The 24,262-nt window shown below is 37.1% G+C and overlaps 2 protein-coding genes across 2 annotated transcripts; both read left to right on the top strand.

The window, feature by feature from the left end:
* The first annotated feature begins 324 nt into the window (after positions 1–324).
* On the top strand, positions 325–5,906 carry LOC138322779 (uncharacterized). The gene is made up of 6 exons (XM_069266874.1): positions 325–520; positions 732–898; positions 2,418–2,535; positions 2,879–3,024; positions 4,551–4,715; positions 5,544–5,906. The coding sequence occupies exons 1-6, from the start codon at positions 473–475 to the stop codon at positions 5,644–5,646; spliced, it is 747 nt and encodes a 248-aa protein (XP_069122975.1). The 5' UTR covers positions 325–472; the 3' UTR covers positions 5,647–5,906.
* A 1,715-nt stretch (positions 5,907–7,621) lies between these two features.
* LOC138324246 (uncharacterized) lies at positions 7,622–22,012 on the top strand. The gene is made up of 11 exons (XM_069269323.1): positions 7,622–7,716; positions 8,350–8,513; positions 9,289–9,412; positions 9,867–10,009; positions 10,119–10,240; positions 10,604–14,266; positions 14,812–14,959; positions 15,547–15,658; positions 16,175–16,296; positions 19,018–20,353; positions 21,643–22,012. The coding sequence occupies exons 1-10, from the start codon at positions 7,669–7,671 to the stop codon at positions 19,157–19,159; spliced, it is 4,788 nt and encodes a 1,595-aa protein (XP_069125424.1). The 5' UTR covers positions 7,622–7,668; the 3' UTR covers positions 19,160–20,353; positions 21,643–22,012.
* Positions 22,013–24,262: the final 2,250 nt, after the last annotated feature.

The following is a 24,262-nucleotide window of genomic DNA, read 5'->3' as shown; positions in this document are numbered from 1 at the left end:
AGACCCGATCGGGAATTAAAACATTTTGAACTCCTAGCACCTTATCTATTTAATAGTATTTTTATAGTATTCTAAATTAACAAATAGGTATATGTAAAGAGGATGAGACGCTGGATTACGAAGACAAAGGCGTTGGCTGGGGAGCACATGGTAGATAAGCCACCTCCCTCTCCCACTTATGGCCTACCGTGACACATTGTGAAGGAGTGGGGTGCCGGTCAGATTTTAGATAAGTCTCCCTGTCATTTGCTTCTTTGTATATTTATTAACTATCCTATAAATACAGGTCATCTATTGTGATGACCTACCTGTCATATTGAAATTGTTCTATTGTGTCGTCAGTATATGGGTTATCTCTATTATTTAATATAGTCACCAAGTTTATATTTCGACTGACCATTCGCCTATTTTGATTGAGTTCTTCGGAGGTCAGTTTGTCCTGAGATATTAACATTTTTTCATAAACTGGACAATGACTACTATTCAATGGACTGGATTACTTCTCCTGTGCACCATTACTGTAAGTATTGTCCCGCAACATAATAACTGGTAATCCCAAACATTCAAAGATGAACTCATAAGACAGTATAGGCCTTGTTACTGTCATTTACATGCTTTTTATTGAAACATCAATCATTAAAAGGGCTAAGGACGTAGACTCTACGAGGCATTAAAGTTTTACACTTTACAATTACGTTTTTTTCTTTCCTTTATTGAATTCTTGTCCCCAGATTGTGTTTGCAGGAGGGAGTGGAACCTTGAGACTACTTTCCTATGAAAATCCTACCCAGACGCTTGCCAGCGGAAAGTGTTGTGATCAGAGTCGTTCAACAAACTGTGACAGGAACCAATGTGATCCAAAATTCATCGTTTGTCTCAACCAGCAACTAGATGCTACGTAAGGTTACAGATTATACTGATGACATGACAATGGTTGAACAATTTATCAATTTACATCAACTAAACGGTGTAGTGTGTTTGTTTGGTTAAATGGAATTCTTGATCAACACGATTTGTTTTGCAATTATCAAGCAGTACATTAAAAATTTCGAAATAACAACATCCCTCAAAAGTCCATTAACTTTTCCACACGATGGTTCATGTAACGTGCGTTATTTTAAGATTTTGTTGATAAACTATCTTTCAATGCACAAGTAATTTTATAACAACATATGATAACAAAATAGAAAAATAGATTATTACTGTCCCTAATCAGTACATTTTTGTACTTCTAGATCGGATGCAAATCAGGGGTATCACTGTGGGCCGCTTTACGGCCACTCAGTGATAAGCATAATATTTCGCATGAAGAGACCTTAGGGTCAGCTGCATATTGTATTGTAATCATAATATCCATTTTTTTCTGGGCTTATGGTAATTTCAGAGGTCAAAGTTCAAAGGATGAAAATTCACATTTCCATAGTTTAAGACACTTAGTCCTTAATAATATATATTGAGATCATGTTTTTGGAAGTTCAGTTCAGTTAAGAAGTCCAATGAAAATTTTAAAAAGTAGGTCATAGTGACCTATTTAAATATCTGTTTTATTTTAGCAATTAAAAACAACGATTTGATAGCTTGAGATTGATGTTTAGTAATGATGTAGATTTGACATGACCTGCTTAGATACACCTGCTGAAGATGATAAGATCCTAGGGTCATGTTATGCATAAAATATGTAATATTCAATAAATGGTATCATCTGTCAACTAAGCATATGCTGTTTTCCCATGTTTAAGGCAGCTTCTTACATTATTTAGACTTGTTTTATGAGCTTATTTTGGGAAATGCCTTCTTTAAAGGTAGGGTGTTAGAATTATACCTGCTGCCCAATTGCATGATTGTAAAAGCCTTAATCTCGTAGTTACTGAGATAAAAATACTTTCATTTTCACTTCTAATAATAGGGAATTTTTTCGTGTCGACATTGTGTTGTTATCATTGTAATTCTTGTCCTCAGGACCGTAAAGATTTGTGTATTGCCCATCTGTTAGTACCTATTAATTATTTCATTTATATCTTAAAACATAGGAACAATTAAACAACAGACAAAACATGTTAAATATCCTGTTGATTGATGATACTGTATTCAAGGCCCAAAATCAAGAACCTTAGTCAATCAAATTTTATATAGATTTTCATAATGTCATCTGTGATTGGCTCAGTGAAAACCAGACTGTTTAAACTTGTTTAGATTGTAATCTATAACAAGTTAAATACTGGATGCGGGATAGGGGAAGAGTCTGATCTGATATTAATGTTATTATAGTTTTTATCAACTGTTTTATTTAGTATATAATGCGATATTTTACCAAATTGAAGAAAAATCAAGTCATATGCCTTTCTGTACCTGAACTGCATTTCGGTATGTATATACAAAGTTATTTATAGAGTAATTAGAGAACGCGTTTGTTGTAGACAATGTTCCTTGGTACGAGAGGAGTCCTTCGTTTTCAATGATACTACCACAGTTATATTCAACGACACCTTCGGGGAATCCCTAAACCCGCTCCACTTCAATTTTACATCTTGGAAGGTAAGGACGTTAAGAAGACTCAAGGAGAGAAATTAATAGCTGAAATTCATTGAAATGCTTACCAGGAAAAAAAATCAAGATTGATTCCCCCTTACCTTTATGAAATCACATAATCAAATTACCTGGGTTAATTCCTATTTACATATGTTTTCCAATTACAAAAGCTCCGTCGGTAGTGTGTTAGCCCGTGTTAGGTATAAGAGGACTTCTGTTGTCTTCTTAGATACCAATTAGCTAACTGACTGCAGCAAATTGTTCTTGCAACTTGTTGCTGTACGGCTGTGCCATATAAAATTTGAAATATTTCAAAATACAGATGCGGATGGTGTTGACCCTGTTTCAGATAGGATTCGCGATTACTGTGGTGGTGGCGGACTATGACGCCGACGGGACGTCCGACACCATGGACATAATGATGCAGTCCGAGGACGTCGATATGGCTGCAGGAGCCGTCTACCACAAGCTCAGCCTCATGGGAGCTAGGGGCAGGTAAGTTTCGACGATATGGCGGCAGTGGCAAAATATCAGAGAAGGGAACTATATAGACAGGTAGGTCTCGCCGATATGACGGTAGGGGCCGACTATCATAGGCTCAGTCTCAAGGGAGCTAGGGGCAATTAAGTCTCGCCGATATGACGGTAGGGACCGACAATCATAGGCTCAGCCTCATGGGAGTTATGGGCAGGCAGGGCTCGCCAATATGGCGGTAGGAGCCGTCTACCACAAACTCAGTCTCAAGGGAGCTAGGGGCAATTAAGTCTTGCTGATTTGACGGTAGGGACCGTCTAATATAATCTCAGTCCCAGAGGAGCTAGGGAAGTTAAGTCTCGCCGACATGGCGGTAGTGGCTGCCTACCTCAAACTCAGTCTAGTGAAGCTAGGGGAAGGTAAGTCGCGCCGATATGGCGATAGGGATGTCTACCACAAACTCGGCCTCAGGGGAGCAGTAAGGGCAGGTAACTCGCCGATATGGCGGTAGGAGCGGTAGGGCCGTCTATCATAGATTAAGCTTCAGGAGCTAGGGGCAGTTAAGATTTTTAAGCATCGGCGGCAGACGTCCACATAGACTCGGTGTCAAGGAAGCTATGGCCAAGTAGGTCTAGTGGAATGAGTTACTGCACACAGTTACACGAATACAATAAAACATCAAAATTAGTTTAGTATGGAGAGTACGTTAATCCCAATGATCCAGAGTTTGTTTTTAATTTAGACCTATTTGACACGCTAATTTTCCATCGTTAATCTATTAAAAACCATAAGGGTTTGATGAATAAATAGCTGTAAAAAATCTATCAAATGGCTTCAGATGACTTATAAAACGTTAGTTATAACACAGAAATTTTGTACCCTGTAAATATGTTATGCCTTAAATATGTTTACATGGAAACATACCTGCAGAAATCACTTTACAATTACTAATAGCATTGTAAAAATGTGTAATGTAATTGTAGACCACAATTTGGCTTCAAGGTCTGACCGTATGTACTCATTTAACTTCACTATTGATGTAAATAAATGATTTTTGGTTTGGCATTACTGCCAAAAATCATTTTCAAGTTCTTATTTGTACATGTAATTTTAAAACCAATGCATTGAAAGTACTGTAATTTTCAAAAGGTTGGTAATTTTTGGTGATGAATTACATATTAAAAACTCATCTTGATTCGTGAGTATGAAAAAATCGGCACATATAACTTTTACTGATTCGTATTGATTGCGTACGTTAATACAAAATAATAATAAAGTCGTAACATATTGATTCATAATACTTATCTATTATATATGTAAACATGATATACCTATCTTATTTTTAACGGTATTTAAATTTCGAGTTTTCATGCATAACAACTTTTTTCATTCGAGGTACTGTAATTTTGCAGTTGTATATATTCGCGTAAGAACTGCTGATTGATACACAGACAGTGTTGGAATTACATTTACATAATATGGTGTTTTTTCTTTAATAACCTGATTGACAATATATGAATTATAAGTATAGATTTGTATGCGTGTAGGTTACATATGGAGTTCCGTATAGACTGTGATCCTGGATACTCCGGCGACTGCTCCAGTCCAGCACCACCCCCAGACAAGGATAATACCGCGGCCGTGGTCGGAGGGGTAGTGGGAGGCGTGTCTATCCTCTTACTTATCATCGTCTCGGCCTGGTATCTCCTCAGGTAAAACATTGTACATTAATATGTCACGAACCTGTCTGGCTCCATCAACTCGTTAGTTCACTGTCCAACTATTGATCCGTCCATCCACCCATCCATCGATACATTCATGCCTCCATCCTTGTACATGTACTCATTCATCTACCCATCCATGCATCCATCCATTCCTCCATCTGTTCACTCATCCACCTATCCATCCGTACATCCATTCCTAACTCATTGTACTCATTCATCTATCCTTCCATCCATACACCAATTCCTCCATCCTTGTACTCATCCATATACCCATCCATTTATCCATTCCTCCATCCTTGAACTCATCCACCTATCAATTCATTCCTTCATCCTTGTACTCATCCATCCATACACCAATTCCTCCATCCTTGTACTCATCCATCCATACATCCATTCCTCCATCCTTGCATTCATCCATCTATTCATCCATTCCTCCATCCTTGCATTCATCCATCTATCCATCCAACTATTTATTCCTCCATCCTTGCACTCATCGATTCGTCAACCTATAATACATACACGCAAAACAAATAAATTCGTTATGACACCCAATCATAAATGACCTTACCCATAGCAATCTTCCTTCCCGTGATGATTGATAATATTTTCAATGTACTATATTCATTTTTTATTAACTGAAATGTAAAAAGTCTGATTATCAGTAAAGGTCTGAGAAAATAAAGTTTACGTATTTATAATGATATCGCTCAACTAGGAAGTACAAACAACGTATACTGTGTCGTCAAGTTAAGCAATAGTAAACGAAACCTTTTTTAAGTTCAAATACAATTTATTATTTTTTTTGTGATTATTCAGGAAATACGTTATCAAGAAGAACACAAATGTTTCTACTGAAAAGATGCCATCTACCGGGAAAGGGGCGACAACTACACCTCGAGATGTCACAATTGTAACATGAAAAGTGATTGGAAGCTCGGACTGAAAAATCCAACTATATGACTTATGAGGATAAACTTTTTTATTTTAGCAAAGTCATAAAGATCCACTTAAAACACAATCTAATTTGAAATGATTTACAACGCGACGAAGGCAGTAATGTAAACAAATGCTTTATCTCGTGTTTCTGACAAAATGTAATATTTTGAATAAAAATGCATAAAAAATATGACTTCAATTTAAATTGATATAAAACAAACTACAATATATTCCCCGTATAATGACAAAAAAAGTTTGCAATTGATCGAAATACGAAAGGCTTATCTGTATCAGTACAGAGATTGATGCTAGGTTCACATACCTCATCGTGTTTTATTCTAAGGGATGGAATGCGTGATAGAGCCGTGTTATCCAATTTTGAACATAATAAAGTAGATTTGATTTCAGATGCATTGTCCTCATCCGTTAACTGAAGAACAATATTGTGTGGCATAAGACAATTTAACATCCTGACCGAATGAGCTAGCTGGCCCAATGATCGACACGGTCCCAGTTACTATACACTTCTCCATCCTTTTTCCAAGTATTCGCCGTCTTACAAATAAATATATACCCTGCTCAGCGTACAACGAATGTTTGAAACAGGGTTTGGTATAGGCACCAAATGTAAGAAGAGCAGGGAAATGTACGACCATACTGGGGTTTGAAACCGGGACACTCCGAACACAAGCTCCTCTTCTGAAGATCAATTCACAAGCTAGGTCTAACACAGAAAAAGTGTCAACGGTAAAATATAACCAAATCCGGATACTTCTATAAGCCACACACTCACCAATTCATTCCTGGGTAGTGTAAAATATCAAAACTTGTCCACACCGAGAGTATTGACAAGCACCAAACACACATGACTCCGTTTCTAATACGGAAACATTTAGAAATCATTTGTGGTCGGATCATGAAGCTTTCCGTTAGTGTTTGTCTTCCTTAACCTGAAGTCTTCTGTTGTTTGTTTATTACTAACTCATCATGGGTTTTTTTAAATAATAAATAGCATTGTATTGTAAATACAATTTATTCTATATTTCCTATTTATATTCCCTATAGTGTAAATCGAAGATTTATTTCGCGGATTTATAGGGTAGCTATTTCTACAGTCTGAATTTTAGTAAACTTCATCGTGAAATAAAAAAAAAAGTTATTGTATTTTTAACAAACCATACAAAACAGTATTGATATTGGAAATCACGAATCTGTCGACGACAAATGCGAGCCTATCATAAAATGTAGTTTGTTTATTTACTTTATGCAGTCGTAGATTCGTAGTTATAATCTGGAGGAACACTAATGGCGTAAAATCTTAAATAACTTGATATGAACTCAAACAAACATAGCAAGCACATCATCAATAAAGCAGCATTATTATTGGGAAACATACCTGTATCTATATAAAACTTATCAAACTATGAAACTTTACGAAACGTCACTTTTAATGTTTCATGACTGTGTGTATTTTGACTATTTAGATATCGTGACAATCCTAGTGTTGATGAAATGCACTAGTTATTACATATCTACAGATAATGAAGAATATATTGGCCCTGTTTACATCTAGAAGCACTCCCAAACAAGACTGACAGACAAGACTATATACTTCATTACTTAAAAGAATGGGTTATCTAGTGAAAACAGAGTCTATATAATGACCGGCCCTGAGTACACAGGCCACTTGACATCCGACCGATACCGGACAGACCTTATGCTAGGTATCGGTTCTGATCACCTGACAAATCTGAAGAACAATTGCGTATGAACATCCCTCATATCACCCTAATTAAATACGCCCAAGTTTTATCTACTGTCCCGATATCAAACCCCTGTTTAACTACCTACTCAGTTGTAAATCATATATGACGAATGTTTGGAGCTGGAGAATAGTTTAATACATGTGCAATTCATTACACTAAGAATATCTTATGTCACAGAAGTCATGTCTGTTACATACTGTATACCACCTCCAGGGTAAACTCACAGGATCCGTCTAATAATGAAGTTAATTACCATTACCACAGCCATACTGCTGCTACGTGTCCAGGTAAGATCTGTGTGGTAGATATATGGGAAGGGTAAAATGATATATTATCATAAAAGGGTGAAAATAATGGCATATACTGTGGTATCGCCATAATTTAATTAAAAAAGTGTAGAATTTACAATTAATAGCATTTTAAGTTTAAATGCGTAAAAAACAAGGTAAACGTTTGTGAAAATTAGATTCTCCAAAACTAAAATTATTTGGAATTATAAATAATGCTTAATAACAAGATCAAGACATCAGTCTGACCAGGAACAAGGAATATGAGAAGAGAAATATTGCTTCATTAGACAAGAAAAAAAAATTATTTTCCGAAACTGACACCAATTTTCAAATTTATCCATATTTTAATGAAAAATAGAATACTTTATATCACTTGCCAATTATATGTAGTTTGCTGTAATCTTTGAATTAAAAAAACAATGTGATAAATTAATATAGATCACTACTGGATAGTAAATGTAAATGGATATATAATTGTTTATGTATTCAACAGCTTGAACATTTTATGATAAAATGTATGAAATGTATGAAGAGAATTAGGCAAATATCCATTTTCGTGGTTTGAATTCTGGTCATGTAATGTGATATACATGTATTTAATTGATTATAACTCGAGTCTTGTTTTGTCAGGGTATACGAGCGGCTGGATCTGGAATATTACACTTCGTTAATCTTATAACACCTTGGGGAGCTGGAGGGTACAATAATTGCTGTCCAGAGGGTCAAAGTTTAACCTGCAATAGCAAATGTGATGTCCATATTAACATATGTATTAGCGATATCTCTCCGGTACGGTAAGTAGGACAAATATATGAGCATTGAAGAATCATCTGATTAACTGCATCATTTTAATTTGTATTTGTGGGTCACTTTTCGATCGGTCTTAACTGAAGTTTAAGGTATCATAAAAGAATGGTGCAAAAAGGGCAAAACACATTAAATTTACCACAGCAAAATTGAAACCCGAACTTAAATCAATAAATGATTTTTTATTTTTTTTTTGTATTCTTCTTTTTTGTACTCAGGAGGGTTTCGTTATATATTTATACAATTTATACATAGCATTGTCATATCATATATAAAGAATACTCGTTAAAAAGTATCGTTTTTGAATATATATATAAGAAATAAAATAAAACAAAGATATGTTTAATCTTAAATGTAGTGAAATTAGTATTTTTTAAATTGTGCTGTTAATGTCTAGTCTAATATTTATCTATTTATGTTATATTTCGTGCCTCTGGCACGGAGCCATTTCATCATCGTACATTTTTCCCCGTCGTATCATTGTTTTCATTCTTTTATTTTCATTTTGGCATCAGATTGTATTCTCCTCATTTTTACTCTTTCGTTCTCTTTCTTACTTTACTGCAGCTGATAAAGAACTTTTTGTTATAATAGTAGATCTTCTCTCACTCTCTCTCTCAGGACATATTCATTCATTCCCATTCACTCTCCCTCTGTTAGTCTTTCTCTGGAATGACATTAAAAATCATTGTCAAATGTGTTCCCAGAGTGCAAGCCTCCCCTTGATAGAACATCGGTAATAAGTTGGTGATATGTTTTCAGTACCTGTATCTACGGAGAAGGGAAATATACCGTACATGTGGACGAGGATACCTCAGAGATTATATTTGGGGATATGATTGGATCTTTACATAACCCGTTTGTGTACAGATTTGACGTGTGGAAGGTAGGTGATACGCATTGGTTGGTTGTTTGGTAGATTGCATTAACTTGATATTAACAGTCTGGGTCATCTAAGGACAGCCTATCGTGTATGCAGTATGTTGTGTGTTTGAATTGTGTTTTGGGATCTTTGGTATAGTAGACCTTTCGGTTTTTTTTATAGTACTATCCCACTGAATTATGACGAGCGCTCACTGAAACGAACTACCCAAGACACTAAACATCTTAGCAACTTTAGAAGAAAAGAAGAAAAAATATTTGCATGGGGTGTTCCATTTTTCTACGTCTCCCAATAATTGACGAAAAATGTTAATGTTGGAGGCGACCAAATCCGAACATTACATAGAAATAAAAAGACAATATGAAAATAGTATTACATGGCAAGAAAAAAACTCATACATGTACGTCTTCTATAATTTGCTGACGTTGATATTGTCCGGATTGCATCCTTTCTTTAGGTTGGAGTTCTGGTAAACGTAGACATGACGATAGGGGAGACAATTATGAATGATTCCATCAGATTGAATCTTCAAACCAAACCGGAACCCAACGGACAAGTTGTTCATATTGGACCAAAGCAATACAACGGTCATAAGACAGGGTAAGAATGTTTTACACACATTACTTTCTCTGTATTCCCTGATACGTCCTGTGTTTGAATGCTATACACTATCCCCATATTAATTCTGTTTTTAACTTTGGTATTACAGGATCACGCTGGAACACTCCGTATCCTGCGATCCCTTCTACTACGGCGATTGTACCACTCTCTGTTTCCCAGAACCGAATTCGTACACTTGTGATCGTCATGGAAATAAACTATGTATTCCAGGTAAGACAGTCTACAAACATCCGATTTGCACATCATGACTTATCCACGCTTACCTTTTCCTATTTGTTTGACATATCCCGAGTTAGGGAATGGTTTTTCATGTACAGAAAAGGGCATAGATAATAATTGCATATTTAATCAAAAGATGGCATGCAAATTACCCGAAGATAACTTGAAAATATTAGTAATATAAGTAACACTATTCATCTAACTACATGTACGTACCGAAGCTATCAAGCGTATGTCAGATAACACAAGACTTAATTAGACTGAATCTACATTGCTTCATTCGCTTGATCTCTGTTAGTCTCCTGTGCCTTTCCGTTCGTCTTGGTGTAATGAACCAAATTAATATCGTTTCAGGTGTTAGCTGTAGTTTCGAGATTTCTGACAATATCAGCGATCATAAGAGGGTCGATGGAAATGGGTCGAATGCAAATATTTCTAGTGAATTTTTCGACAACGATGTTGGTTCTGTCTATCTAGAAGGACATCGTGCATTTTCTACTGAACGTACCGTTGCTAACACTGACTATACCGAGTCTGTCACAGAATCCCGACATTCTTCCAATGTCAATGACAAATCATCAACAGAAAACATCTTAACCTCTTCTTATCAAGATTATGAACAGTCAACACTAGAGTATGATGGTGATCCCACAACTACACCTCCACAGGATATCAATGAAAGTACTTTAACAATATCTACGGTGACTTCTAAACAAAACGGCGAACCATCGACGTCACCAGGTATTGACCGAACTACCAATTTGGCAACGGAAGCATACGAATCCAGAACTTCCGCAAACAATGAACTCACTGAAGAGTGGAGCAAAACAACTGTCAGTGAAACCAGAACAACTAAACTGAGCACTAGTCCCGTTTCTGAAGGAACAGTTCCAGGAAGATCTATCGACATCACAATAATAAACAACTCTGAAACTGACATATTAAGCACTGAATCGTTCGACTCGACAACTGTAGATGAATTTCGAATATCAGAAATGTCTCCCAATCCTTTGGATATTTCTGAAGGAACACCTTCAGAAGTCTCCATAGAAACCACATCTATTACTGATAATTTTGTATCGACAACTTCGCCCTTGACAGCTGACGTGACTACTTTAACAATGCAACACGAATGCACCGGTCACGTAGATGTCTCGCGGGACCCCAATGGTTTGTTTATTACCCAGCATGCAACAGACACTACTGTAGAAACTGCTAGTTATCTTAGCTCATCTGAATTTAGCTCCACTCTCGAGCATGACTATAGCACTTCCTATTCAACTCAAGAATCGACACTTTCTTCTAGTCTAACCAAAGTAGAATCGAGTACCTCAAATTATGACGCTAAAAGCTCGCCATTCGTAGCAACAGACGAAATCACGAATGAAAACGAAGTGACGAATATCCAAGAGACTACTGACTCTCTAATAGATTTAAGTACGTATACGTATAGAAATTCCGTTGGTCCAAAATCTACGGCGCCCGAATTGGCTTCTCTACCTACAATGCCTCAATCGTATACCCTATCAAGCCAGAAGACGGTAGACAGCAGTAGTGTGGTATTAGGTGTTTCAGATCTGGTATCACAACAGACAACTGACGGATTGTCACCCGATAGAACAGGCACTATTGTATCGGTATCTTCCAGTGAAATCCCATCGACAACTGAAGTAACGAACACTAATATTGTTACATCTTCAGAATCGTTGTTCGTCACGTCTGATCCGGTACCCGAATCCATCTCAACATCAGGAGTCACACCCACAGCATTGGGTATGACTAATTCACCATCGATTACCTATAGTGCGGAAACCTCTCCTTCACATTCCGTGGCAGCCAGTACCGATGTGAGTTCTACCATGGAATCCGTTGAGCACAGTAATGAGATACCTGGTAATGAGATGAGTTCTACTCCAGATTTAGTGATATCTGGTACTGAGATGAGTTATACTCCTGATTCAGGGATATCTGGTAATGAGATGAGTTCTACTCCAGATTCAGTGATATCTAGCAGTGAGATGATTTTTACGCCAGATTCAGTGATATCTGGTGGTGAGATGAGTTCTATTTCAGATTCAGTGATATCTGTTAGTGAGATGAGTTTTACTCCAGATTCGGTGATATCTGGTAGTGAGATGAGTTCTACTCCAGATTCAGTGATATCAGGTAGTGAGATGACCTCTACCCCAGATTCAGTGATATCTGGTAATGAGATGACATCTACTCCAGATTCGGTGATATCAGGTAGTGAGATGAGTTCTACTCTAGATTCAGTGATATCAGGTAGTGAGATGAGTTCAACTCCAGATTCAGTGATATCTGGTATTAAGATGACCTCTACCCCAGATTCAGTGATATCTGGTAGTGAGATGACATCTACCCCAGATTCAGTGATATCTGGTAGTGAGATGACCTCTACCCCAGATTCAGTGATATCTGGTGGTGAGATGAGTTCTACACCAGATTCAGTGATTTCTAGTAGTGAGATGAGTTCTACTCCTGATTTAGTGATATCTGGTAGTGAGAGGAGTTCTACTCCAGATTCAGTGATATCAGGTAGTGAGATGAGTTCTACTCCAAATTCAGTGATATCTGGTATTAAGATGACCTCTACCCCAGATTCAGTGATATCTGGTAGTGAGATGACATCTACCCCAGATTCAGTGATATCTGGTAGTGAAATGACCTCTTCCCCAGATTCAGTGATATCTGGTGGTGAGATGAGTTCTACACCAGATTCAGTGATATCTAGTAGTGAGATGAGTTCTACTCCTGATTTAGTGATATCTGGTAGTGAGAGGAGTTCTACGCCAGATTCAGTGATATCTGGTAGTGAGATAAGATCTACTCCAGATTTAGTGATATCTGGTAGTGAGATGAGTTCTTCGCCAGATTCAGTGATATCTGGTAGTGAGATGGGTTCTACGCCAGATTCAGTGATATCTGGTAGTGAGATAAGATCTACTCCAGATTTAGTGATATCTGTTAGTGAAATGAGTTCTACGCCAGATTCAGTGATATCTGGTGGTAGTGAGATGACCTCTACTCCAGATTCAGAGATATCTGGTAGTGAGAGGAGTTCTACGCCAGATTCAGTGATATCTGGTAGTGAGATAAGCTCTACCTCAATATCAGTGAATTCTAGTAATGAAGTGAGTTCTTCCCCAGAACCAAGTGTATCTGTTGATCAAGTAAGCTCTACAGACGAATCAGGACTGCAAGCTAGTGAGATAACCACCATATTACAAGTCGTCGACGATCACAAATCAACAACCCAGCCTATAGCACAAGTATCGGTTTTCGGTGGCCAGGTTACATCCACAGCTCATTCCGCTAATACTAACAAAGAAAGTAGTTCATCCACCAAGGAAGTGACTCCGTTTGAACAAAACGTATCAAGTGGATTCCCCAGTTCTGATCCAATCATCTCTACGAAACAGTCTTCTAGTGAAATCATCACTACACAGAAACCCATTGTAGCCAGTGAAATAAACTCAAATATAGTTCCAACAAGGGAGGTAACATCGAAACAACAAACGATTTCACCAACATTAACTACAGGGAACACCACAGAAAATTCGGCGCGGACTGAAAAATTTACTAACGCGATTATTGAATCTATTACACCAGTTAATGAGGAAACTTCTACAGAAATGACTACGGGTTCAATATCAACAGAAATTTCAATTTCCCCATCTGCACCAGAAAACTCTGGAATACCAACTACCTCTACAAGAACGACTGACAAGCAACAGACCCAAAACACACAAGCAGACGAATTATCTTCATCTTCAATTTTAACAGGGACGTCGTCTATCCGAAATGTTGATGTTACAACAGAGAAGTTCACAAAAGACGTGCCATTCACTACTATTAATGTTTCCCCTTCCAGTCACAATATAACTTATCCAACCCACCAGGAAGCATCCACACCAAGCTTCACGATTTCCAGCGAGTCTCCGATAACTCCACGCCCATCGTCATGTACAGCCTCCGTAGTTTACCCCGGCGGTGGCGGTATGGTATAACCATTTATCTGTAGTTTTAACACGTAGATCATAGAACGATACTCATGTTAAATTCGGGTACCGTGTGTAATAGGATATGTGTCCAATGTTTGTGTCTGAAGACGGATAGGGAGTTCATAGGTCGCAGTTAACTGAACCCGGATCTATGAACTCTCAACCAACTTCAGACATCCATTACGCATGGGGTCGATAATTAAAGTAGGCTAGTGATTTAAGGATCGTTCTTAATCAACGATTTCTCAAAACAAACAAACAAGTAAAAAACAGTACCAAAATTGACCTAAATAGCATAAAAAATGATAAAAAATGCTGATCTTTCTTAAGCCAGTGTTTTTTACATAGAGAAATCTGGGTCTGGCCAAGCCTGATATTTATTGTGCAAAGGCACGACACAACACCATTAACTTTATTTTACTTTTATTTTTATCTTTTTTTCAATGAAAGCAAAACCAAATTATAATGTTGTGTTCGTTTTTAATTAAAAAATGTATGCGTACAAAACTAACGTTAACAATGCTATGTTACTTGGTACAGGTGAGGCCATTCTGTCTATACGGATAGCCAATGACAAGCAGGTGGTATCTGTAGTTGCCTTGGAAAAGGAAGTGGTCGAGATGCTATCAGAAAACAACTACAAAGTGGAAGTTGAAGATGTCAAGGTCATCAAATCAAGTTTTGACGGGTAATTTTACAGAACGTAGAACCGTAGCATGTCAAACCGTCTTCTCTTTCTGTGATATTGATCAAGAATGTTTTTTCTTGTTATTTCGTACGTTAAAATCACTATTCTCGTAATACTAGTATTGTGACGGTTCATGGATATGGACATTTCAGTCACATACATGTAATTCATTAGGTGCCAGCAAATGTAAACGGGCCTAGCATATCGGAAAACATGAGAAGCACAATGTTCCTGGTAATGGTTGTTGACTAGAGGGGTTCTGGACACGATGCGGCATCACTAGTGCTTAGGATACCATGTTGAACGAAGCTAGTCGGCACCAGGAGTAGTGTAGCGGTTCATGTATTTGGGCATTTCAGCCGCATAGTCCAGCAGCAAGCTAAAAGCGTTTATAGTTGTGTGGATGAGTGTCGGTAAAGCAACGTTGTGCGTGGCCTGCTCTTGGATAAGTGAACAATGGAGCGGTCACCCATCCAAGAACAGACCATTCTTGAATGTTGCTAAACTACGATATACTTATACCGACACTCATCTGCATAATAACGGCTTTCAGGTCCACGAGTTTGTGTCGTTGTTTCCTCTTTCAGACTGACAGTCGTCAACATCACGGTAGATGACGATGACGTAGTTCTGAGTGTCGCAGTATTAAAAAGCGTGGGTGACACACTCTGTAAAGAGGTCCCGATGTTTTTCATGAAGGTTTGGTATTTGTCTACAATTATTTCATGCAATGAACATAAGTAAAAATATAATTCAATTACTTTAAAGATAGATGAAAAATACCAGCTTTATATATAATACCAGCTCTATATAAGCTACATGTATTAATATAAAACAGGATGAAACTATCCAACGATGTCTCAATCTGACCAATCCGTCTTCGCATTTTACAGAGTTCTCCATCCTTGTGAAAAGATATCCATTGCGACGATTGTGAAATTAAAGTTTTGTTCGCGAAACAATGTCACAATGAATACCTACCCATTAAGGCATATAACTCATGTACATGTAATTACATTTTTAACGCTTTCTTTTCTGAGACACCTAGTTGTGTATTTTTTCTGTTTTAATGAGTTTCCAAACAAACATAAATCATTTTAAATGTTGCACATATTAGATCAATTTTGAAATTGCATTACTATTGTTCTTATTTCTCTGTCCTATATTTTTGACGCTTGAAAATGTTGATAGGACACGTGATTTTTCTACCCACAGCCCCCGTCCCCAAGTCATACTGAGGAGGATACAGACGATAGTAATGATGTCCTTGCCGGAATGTTAGTGTTAGCCGCCTACCTTATGACTCTGTTTATCGTAGCCGTGATCCTTGTCAGGAGGTGAGCACAGGGACCTGGGGATTTGTTACAGTTTATTTATATTTGATGTTTGCCACCTACTTAATAACTAATAGATGTCATCTATTGTTGTTTCTGTACTTTAACTCCAGGATTATGGGAGCATTACCTGTAACTGTCCTATATGTTACCTTTTACTGTCTTATATGTGACTCTAATATAAGACAGTCACTTATAAGACAGTAAAAGGTAACTTATGAGAGAGTTACACAATGAGGATGAGTATATGTCTCCGTGCATAATCCCATAATTATGTTAACACACAACACACAACCTATAATTTTTAAATCCAAATTACGAATAAAATCCCACACAATGAATATGAAGAGAATTTAATCATCTATTGATTCAGAATTAAACACATCAACAGAATTTCTGTATATATCCCATATCGAGTTTTCCTCCTTATTATGAATTCACCATTTAACACTTATCTACAGAATTAACTCCAATTTCCGCTTTCTGAAAACCCTGTTTTTCCAAATCATCTACACTGTAGTTTTACACTTATTTTGATTTTGTTTCAACAATATTTCAGAATTTCATCTAAATCCCATTGGCTTGTTGAATGAAATTGCACATGGTATAAATAAATCCAAGATTGTCCCTAGAGAGGTCGAATTTTAAATCCTCTGAATTCAATGTAAGTTCTGGGGGCACAGACTGTTTTGAACTAGCCTGGAAAACTACTATTATATGCGATCATTTTAGCAAGACGCTTTCAAACAAACGCCTAAATTGCAAGTCTAGTTTCATATGTCATTTCTTGACCACATCAGACATTGGACAAAAATGTCCTTTTAGCAATAAAATTAACTAAAGTCACCTCATTATATCTCTTAAATTAATATAAGAAAGTAATATTCCTCCATAACTGTCGGTGGACATGGTTAAAGTGAATTTACAGATAGTTGTCCAACCCAAAAGCATGCTTCATGCATTCCGTTCATGAATGCTATTTATCACATATAACACAGGCTATGTTGCCATTGTCTTATTGGATTTGTCATGGTTGAATGCACATTGGTAGAGTTACCTGAGCTCATATAGACAACGGCAAAAAACTGGCTTATATTAAAAATAAAAGAAAATAAAAGTGTACTTTATTTTATTAACACAAAGACTTGCTATGTTTTAAAGAAAGAGATAAGCCTCAAAATGTACAATATTTTGGAGAGAGAACAAATCTCGGCTTTGACGGGCCTCGATACAGTTCTTTCTCCAACATATTGTACAATTTTCGGGTTATCTCCATAAATTATCATAGCCGTTATCCTGGTCAGGAAGTGAGCCAAGGGACCTGTGGATTTGTTACATTTAATATATATTTGATGTTAGCCTCCTACCTAATAACTCTGTTTATCATAGTCGTGATCCTGGTCAGGAGGTGAGCACAGGGACCTGGGGATAAGTTACAGTTTATATATATTTGATGTAAGTCGCCTACCTCGCAACTCTGTTTATCATAGCCGTGATCCTGGTCAGGAGGTGAGCACAGGGACCTGGGGATAAGTTACAGTTTATATATATTTGATGTAAGTCGCCTACCTCGTAACTCTGTTTATTATAGTCGTGATCTAGGTCAGAAGGTGAGCACAGGGACCTGGGGATAAGTTACAGTTTATATATATTTGATGTAAGTCGCCTACCACATAACTCTGTTTATTATAGCCGTGATCCTGGTCAGGAGGTAAGCACAGGGACTTGGGGATTAGTTACAGTTTATATATATTTGATGTAAGTCGCCTACCTCGTAACTCTGTTTATTATAGTCGTGATCTAGGTCAGAAGGTGAGCACAGGGACCTGGGGATAAGTTACAGTTTATATATATTTGATGTAAGTCGCCTACCACATAACTCTGTTTATTATAGCCGTGATCCTGGTCAGGAGGTAAGCACAGGGACCTGGGGATAAGTTACAGTTTATATATATTTGATGTAAGTCGCCTACTTCGTAACTCTGTTTATCATAGCCTTAATCCTGGTCAGGAGGTGAGCACAGGGACCTGGGGATTAGTTACAGTTTATATATATTTGATGTAAGTCGCCTACCACACAACTCTGTTTATTATAGCCGTGATCCTGGTCAGGAGGTAAGCACAGGGACTTGGGGATTAGTTACAGTTTATATATATTTGATGTAAGTCGCCTACATCGTTACTTTGTTTATCATAGCCGTGATCCTTGTCAGGAGTTGAGCACAGGGACCTGGGAATTAGTTACAGTTTATATATATTTTATGTAAGTCGCCTACATCGTTACTTTGTTTATCATAGCCGTGATCCTGGTCAGACGCTGAGCACGAGGACCAGGGATTTAATCACAGTTTATATATATTTGATTTTACCTCATAACTTTGTTTATCATAGCCGTGATCCTGGTCAGGAGGTGAGCACAGGGACCTGGGGATTACTTACAGTTTACGTATATTTTTGTATGTTCAGGTGTAAATAATGGATGCATAGGCTTTTCAGGTGTTTGGTAAAAATCATATCGCTACAATTCATGTGATATTTAGATTAAAAATGTCATTTATTTTCTGATGTCTATGTACTAAGTAAACTGTAACCTATCCCCAGGTTCGTTTCACGGGTAATACTACGATATTAACGTATTTTAATAAATCACCGTGACTTTACATTTATTGATGAGCAAAGTATTTCATTTTCGTTGATTAAAACCCTCTTAATTCTTTATTGCAGAAAATACCGTGAGAGAAACAAAGTATCTGGAAGGCCGATGTCGGAAATGTCCAAGGTATCAGCGAAAACATCGGAACTAACTGAACGGCCGGAGACGTGTATGACAGGAATTTCGTCGGAATACGGCGAAACAAATTGCTGAAATAAACATCATTACAAGTTTTATATAAAAAACGATGTCTTTATACTGTAGATGTTCCTTGGTTTAAACAATATTTTATTCAATTCAATAACGATACAGTACAATATACATGTGAAAAAGGTTGGATACAGAAACCAGTACAATGTACTTCTGTTAGGACAGTACTGATTTCTAAGAATTTCCCAGTGCTAACTATACAGTGCTTTGGTAGGAAAAATGAAGGGTGCAGGGATTGATTACAGAAAAATGGTGTTTATTTTTCAACCATACAAAACCAGAGATTTGTTGATAAATCGGCCATAGTTTGATCATCAGTAAAACTTAACGGGTCATGAGTATAAAACCAATATACGAAAAATATCAGATTGGTTTTAAGAAGCACAGTAGAGTAGTACTGATACATATGTATTTATATCCACTTGAAACGGTTTGAGCGACTGATAAGATTTTGAACCGTATCAAATATTAGGGTTACCGCACAGTATAAAGTGTTAATATCATAGTCACGGGGTAGGTTTCTAAAACATACTATACTTGTTTGTTGATAATTTAGACAATGTAGAAGGAAATGTTCAGAAGTTCCGTCAGATTGGTTACACGAGCAGCGAGGACTAACTTCAAGATTATGATGATAATATAGATGAGAGTTTAGAGAACTGCAATGCATTCCTAAGATGAGAGTGATGAATCTGACCGTGCCTTGTTTTACAATAATAATAGTAGAGAGGGATGTCAGTATTAAGGAAGTTTTTGAGACAGGTGTACCTTATTGTCTGTGTCATTATATGTAAACTTTATCAGAAAAAAATGAATAAAAGTAAAAATGTTCTCAGAAATGTTAAACTTTTTCTTTGTGAATATTTTGACCTTTGTAAATATACATGTGTATGTATTCAGGGTGCAGGAATTTGTAAGAGTGGAGGGGTATACATGCTTGCAATGATTAGACAGAGAGATTTGAACCTGGGGCCACCAGATGCTGGACCAGTGTGTGGACGGAACATTTGATTACATTGGCGTTCAGCCCAAAGCAACAAAATGAACGTGATATTTACTGTTACATTTTATATTGTTACGTCAAAATGACAATCTAGCATTACGTCACGAAGATCGCCAGGTAACCATAATGTATGACGTCATAATTGCTGTATCGACACCTCAACACAGAACTGAGGTATTCGGCGAGACGGTTTGGTAGGTATCATTGATTTTACATTAGTGTCGGTCGGTTTCTTTGATATCCCTTGCCTTTTTGCAGAGTCAATGCATCAATTGCCCGTAAAAGGTGTGAAATCGGTTAATAGGCCAAAATACAAGTATATAAAATTAGCAATAGTTTGGTCTAAATAAGTTCAAAACTAAGTTTTCAACAATCACAATATTTTTTCATTATATCATAATTATGATAGAAATGTTATTTTTTTCTCACATGTATATTGTGTTTTGTCGGGGCTTGAACTTGTGATCATTTGATAACATGTTAGGCGGAAATGCTGTAAGTTGTAACGATCCGTCTTAATATGTACTCACAAGTTTTAGGAAAGCAGCTCCAACCAGAAGGGCATACAGTGTAAACCTCAAGTCACACAAGTCTGTAGCTGACAAAGCAGCTCCAACCAGAAGGACCAGTGTAAATCCTCCAGTCACACAAGTCTGTAGCTGACTACATAATTGGCGAGACAAACTTTACATATAGACAGAGTAATGTAGGCTATAATTCGTAATAAACTGATTATTCGATCATTCTACATTTATAGTTTATATATTGGATCTTCTCACTAGAACATAAAGTCGTGAATCGCTTTGGCTGTTTCTTCTTCCTCAGTGATGAAAATGTACCGACATATTACTACAAACCCTCATATATGGGGCGCGAATTCAAATCACATGTGGGTCATTTTCAGGTAATGATCGCTGATCGGTTTTTCCCCCTGTATACTCCGGTTTTCCTTCACATTCTAAACATGGCATTTCCTTGAATGATATGACCCTGGCAGTTAAAAGATGTTAAACTAATAACAACAACCCAATCTCTTATGAAAAATACATTATATAGTTATATATCTAACGAAAAGCAAAGTGTGCATTCGTAGACGGGTTTTCATACACCAAACCGCCATAACCCAAACGGATATCACAAGAAGGGGATATTTAAAGAGCGAGATTTAGATTAAGCATGTAAATATTTGAAAGAATTGGTTTATTGTAAAGAAAGATAAACAAACAATCAAACAACACTACAAAATCGAATCATTCACAGCGAAAGAATATATTGCTTAAATTATTTACATACCATATACTGTTTTCTTTTTTCGGGTCGATCGTCTGGCGAGCTATTGCGACAGTGACGAAATGAAACAAATGGTTATACTTTGAGACTCAAAACAACACAATATCACATCAAAGGAGCAATACAATTAGAAAGGTTTTGCATCTTTTCATAAATATTTTGAATTATAACTACAAGTTCATTTACTCAACAGAAGTTTGTTACCGTCCAGAAATGGCCATAACCAAAACAAAGTCGTCTGAACCCCAGAAATCTTCATCAACGTCCGTGACGTCAGATGGAGGAGGCGAACCGGAAGTTAGCATGGACACCATTCCTCTGAGACGTACACCAGCGAGACACAATCTCATCGTCGTTACGGGCAACAATACAGATACTCAGAAAACAAAAGTAGGAAGCGATGAGAAGGACAAATCAACAGGATGAACGATGTGATCCGAATTATTTGATAATATAACAATAATTTAAAGTATCCAGAATATCATAATTTTAACCATATTTAACTTCTAACTGTTTTGTACTATAAATCCATATTTTGTTAATTAAAGCATTTACACACTTTCCATTGGTGTCCATTGTGTTATCCATACTATTTTCAATATTTCATAATTATGACTGAAATAGAAGATGTTCTACGGTAAAAATCGAAAACTAAAGTATACAAGTTTATCAAAGCCATCAATATGAGTTCTTGGGCGGACACAAAGACCGAATTTTAAGTTCGTCAAAAAGCAAGAAGGCGTCTTTGACCTCCAACCTCTATTCCGTATGTTTGCTCAACCATTGCTGGTTTCTTCAAAGCTCTCCAGGGAAGTTTCTTGCCATAATTCACGGCGTTGACAACGTACTCTCTGTCCGAGTCTTGTAGACGTCGTCGTAAAACTGCACACCGAAGGAAAACCTCCTTCTTGGTCATATTAACATTGTTTGACGGGAATTCCTTAGTGTGCCTTCCACGACTGAAAGGTTGTTTTTTAGTAGACTTATTTTCTGTTGTGTTGTTTTTTGAAGTACATGTCTTAGTCCCGACAGTTAAATCGTCTGATGGTGCCCGTAATTTAACATTTTGCACTTGAGTGACGTCACTGACATTACGGACCATAAAGTGATAAGACCTGAGTGGTTGACATGGATACACAGGACATGACCGGAAGTGGAGACATTTCTTTCCTATTGTGGGAGGATGACGTTCTAGCAAGGCTGTGTAGAATTGTCTAGCACGTTCCTCGTCTGTAATATTTGTCGTTAGTTTCTTAAAGTCATTGTTCTCGTAGTATGTCGACATGTTGGACAGATTGGTACGAAGTGACGCTTCCTCTTCCCGGATTTTCTCCGTCATGCGTTCCATGTCCCGTAAATACAGATTCTGCTGACTGTTGAGCCGACACACTGTATCTCTGATGGTGTGTTGACTTTGTCTCTTGTATATGATTTCTTGTCGTCTAGACACAGAACTACCGAAAACATTGCTCCGTTTTCTGAATGACATAAGTCTAGCTCCACAATCGACGGGTTGATAAAACGTCAAAATACACCCAAAAACAAACTGATCACTGCACGCATGTGCTGTTGGCGCTTAATACCAATAGTGAATTCGCAAAGGGTTTCAGCTTCGCATGCAACCAAATCTAATAAAATTGAAGGTGTATTAAACAAATATAGTCAGAAATCAATTTTCTGTCCGTGACTGTAACCGTCTTACATAGGATTTTCCGGTGCCTAGTCCGGGTAGTGTTGGGAAGTCGCACCCAGGGTAGTTCCGGGGAAATCAATGGCATTTGCATATAACATAAAGTCATGGCGTCGGTTTAGATATCAACACTAAAGTCGTTATTCTTAAGACAAATTTGCTGTATTTATAAATCAATATTTTATTCCGATGTCAATATTTGCTGGGGGTACGCCAGCCTCCGTGTACGGGATACGTATATTTGATCAATACGACAGTGTTGTTTAATAATGGTATAAAACTTGTAAATGGCAACAGTAGCAATGTATATTATATAGAATGTAAAATGTCATTGATATGGTTATAATGGTGATACTGTCGCCACATTATATTCCGAGTTCTATACTCTATTCGGTATCCATGTATGGTAGCCAATAATCTATCGATTTTTTTAAGCTAGTCTACATGGCCATGGTCCACATTAATGATAATTGATATTGAAATGCCTATGGTTCTCTAAATAACACGGGTTTATTATTACGTGACCATAACAAACTTGGGAATCTTTTATATCGGCATGATGCAGGCATAATATTGGGTATCCAGGCCTTTAAGGCCTTCACAAGAAGTCGTTTCAACATTTCATGTTATTTGGCCCCTGTGACCGTGAACGAAGGTCAAGATCATTCATATTAACAAACTTGATCGTCCTTTATCTCGGCATACCATACAGAATGTAGCTCTAATCTTTTCAGAACTTCACAAGAAGTCGTTTCACTTTTAGGTTTTTGGTCGCTGTGGAATTGAATGTAGATCATCCACATTAACAAACTTAGTAGTAATTCATATCAGCGTGCTACATGCACAATATTAGGTCTCTAGGCCTTCCAGAACTTTCAGAAGGAGTCATTTGAAGATTTTAGACATAATTATTGACGAAGTGATGCCATAGTGGCCATATTGGATCTTTGACAATCATGAAAATGCTGCTGTCACACCTTCAACTCATGTTACATATATACAATATGGTGACATATTCATTGGCTTATCTTTTATCTCTTCAGAGACCCTTTGTATGCAACTTTGAATGCAGAAATAATAATTAACTTACTTAATATATAATAATACTGTTAGAGGTATTATC

Source organism: Argopecten irradians, chromosome 5 (genome assembly GCF_041381155.1).
Source record: "Argopecten irradians isolate NY chromosome 5, Ai_NY, whole genome shotgun sequence".
Lineage (NCBI taxonomy): Eukaryota > Metazoa > Mollusca > Bivalvia > Pectinida > Pectinidae > Argopecten > Argopecten irradians.
This window is presented reverse-complemented; position numbering and strand designations above follow the sequence as displayed.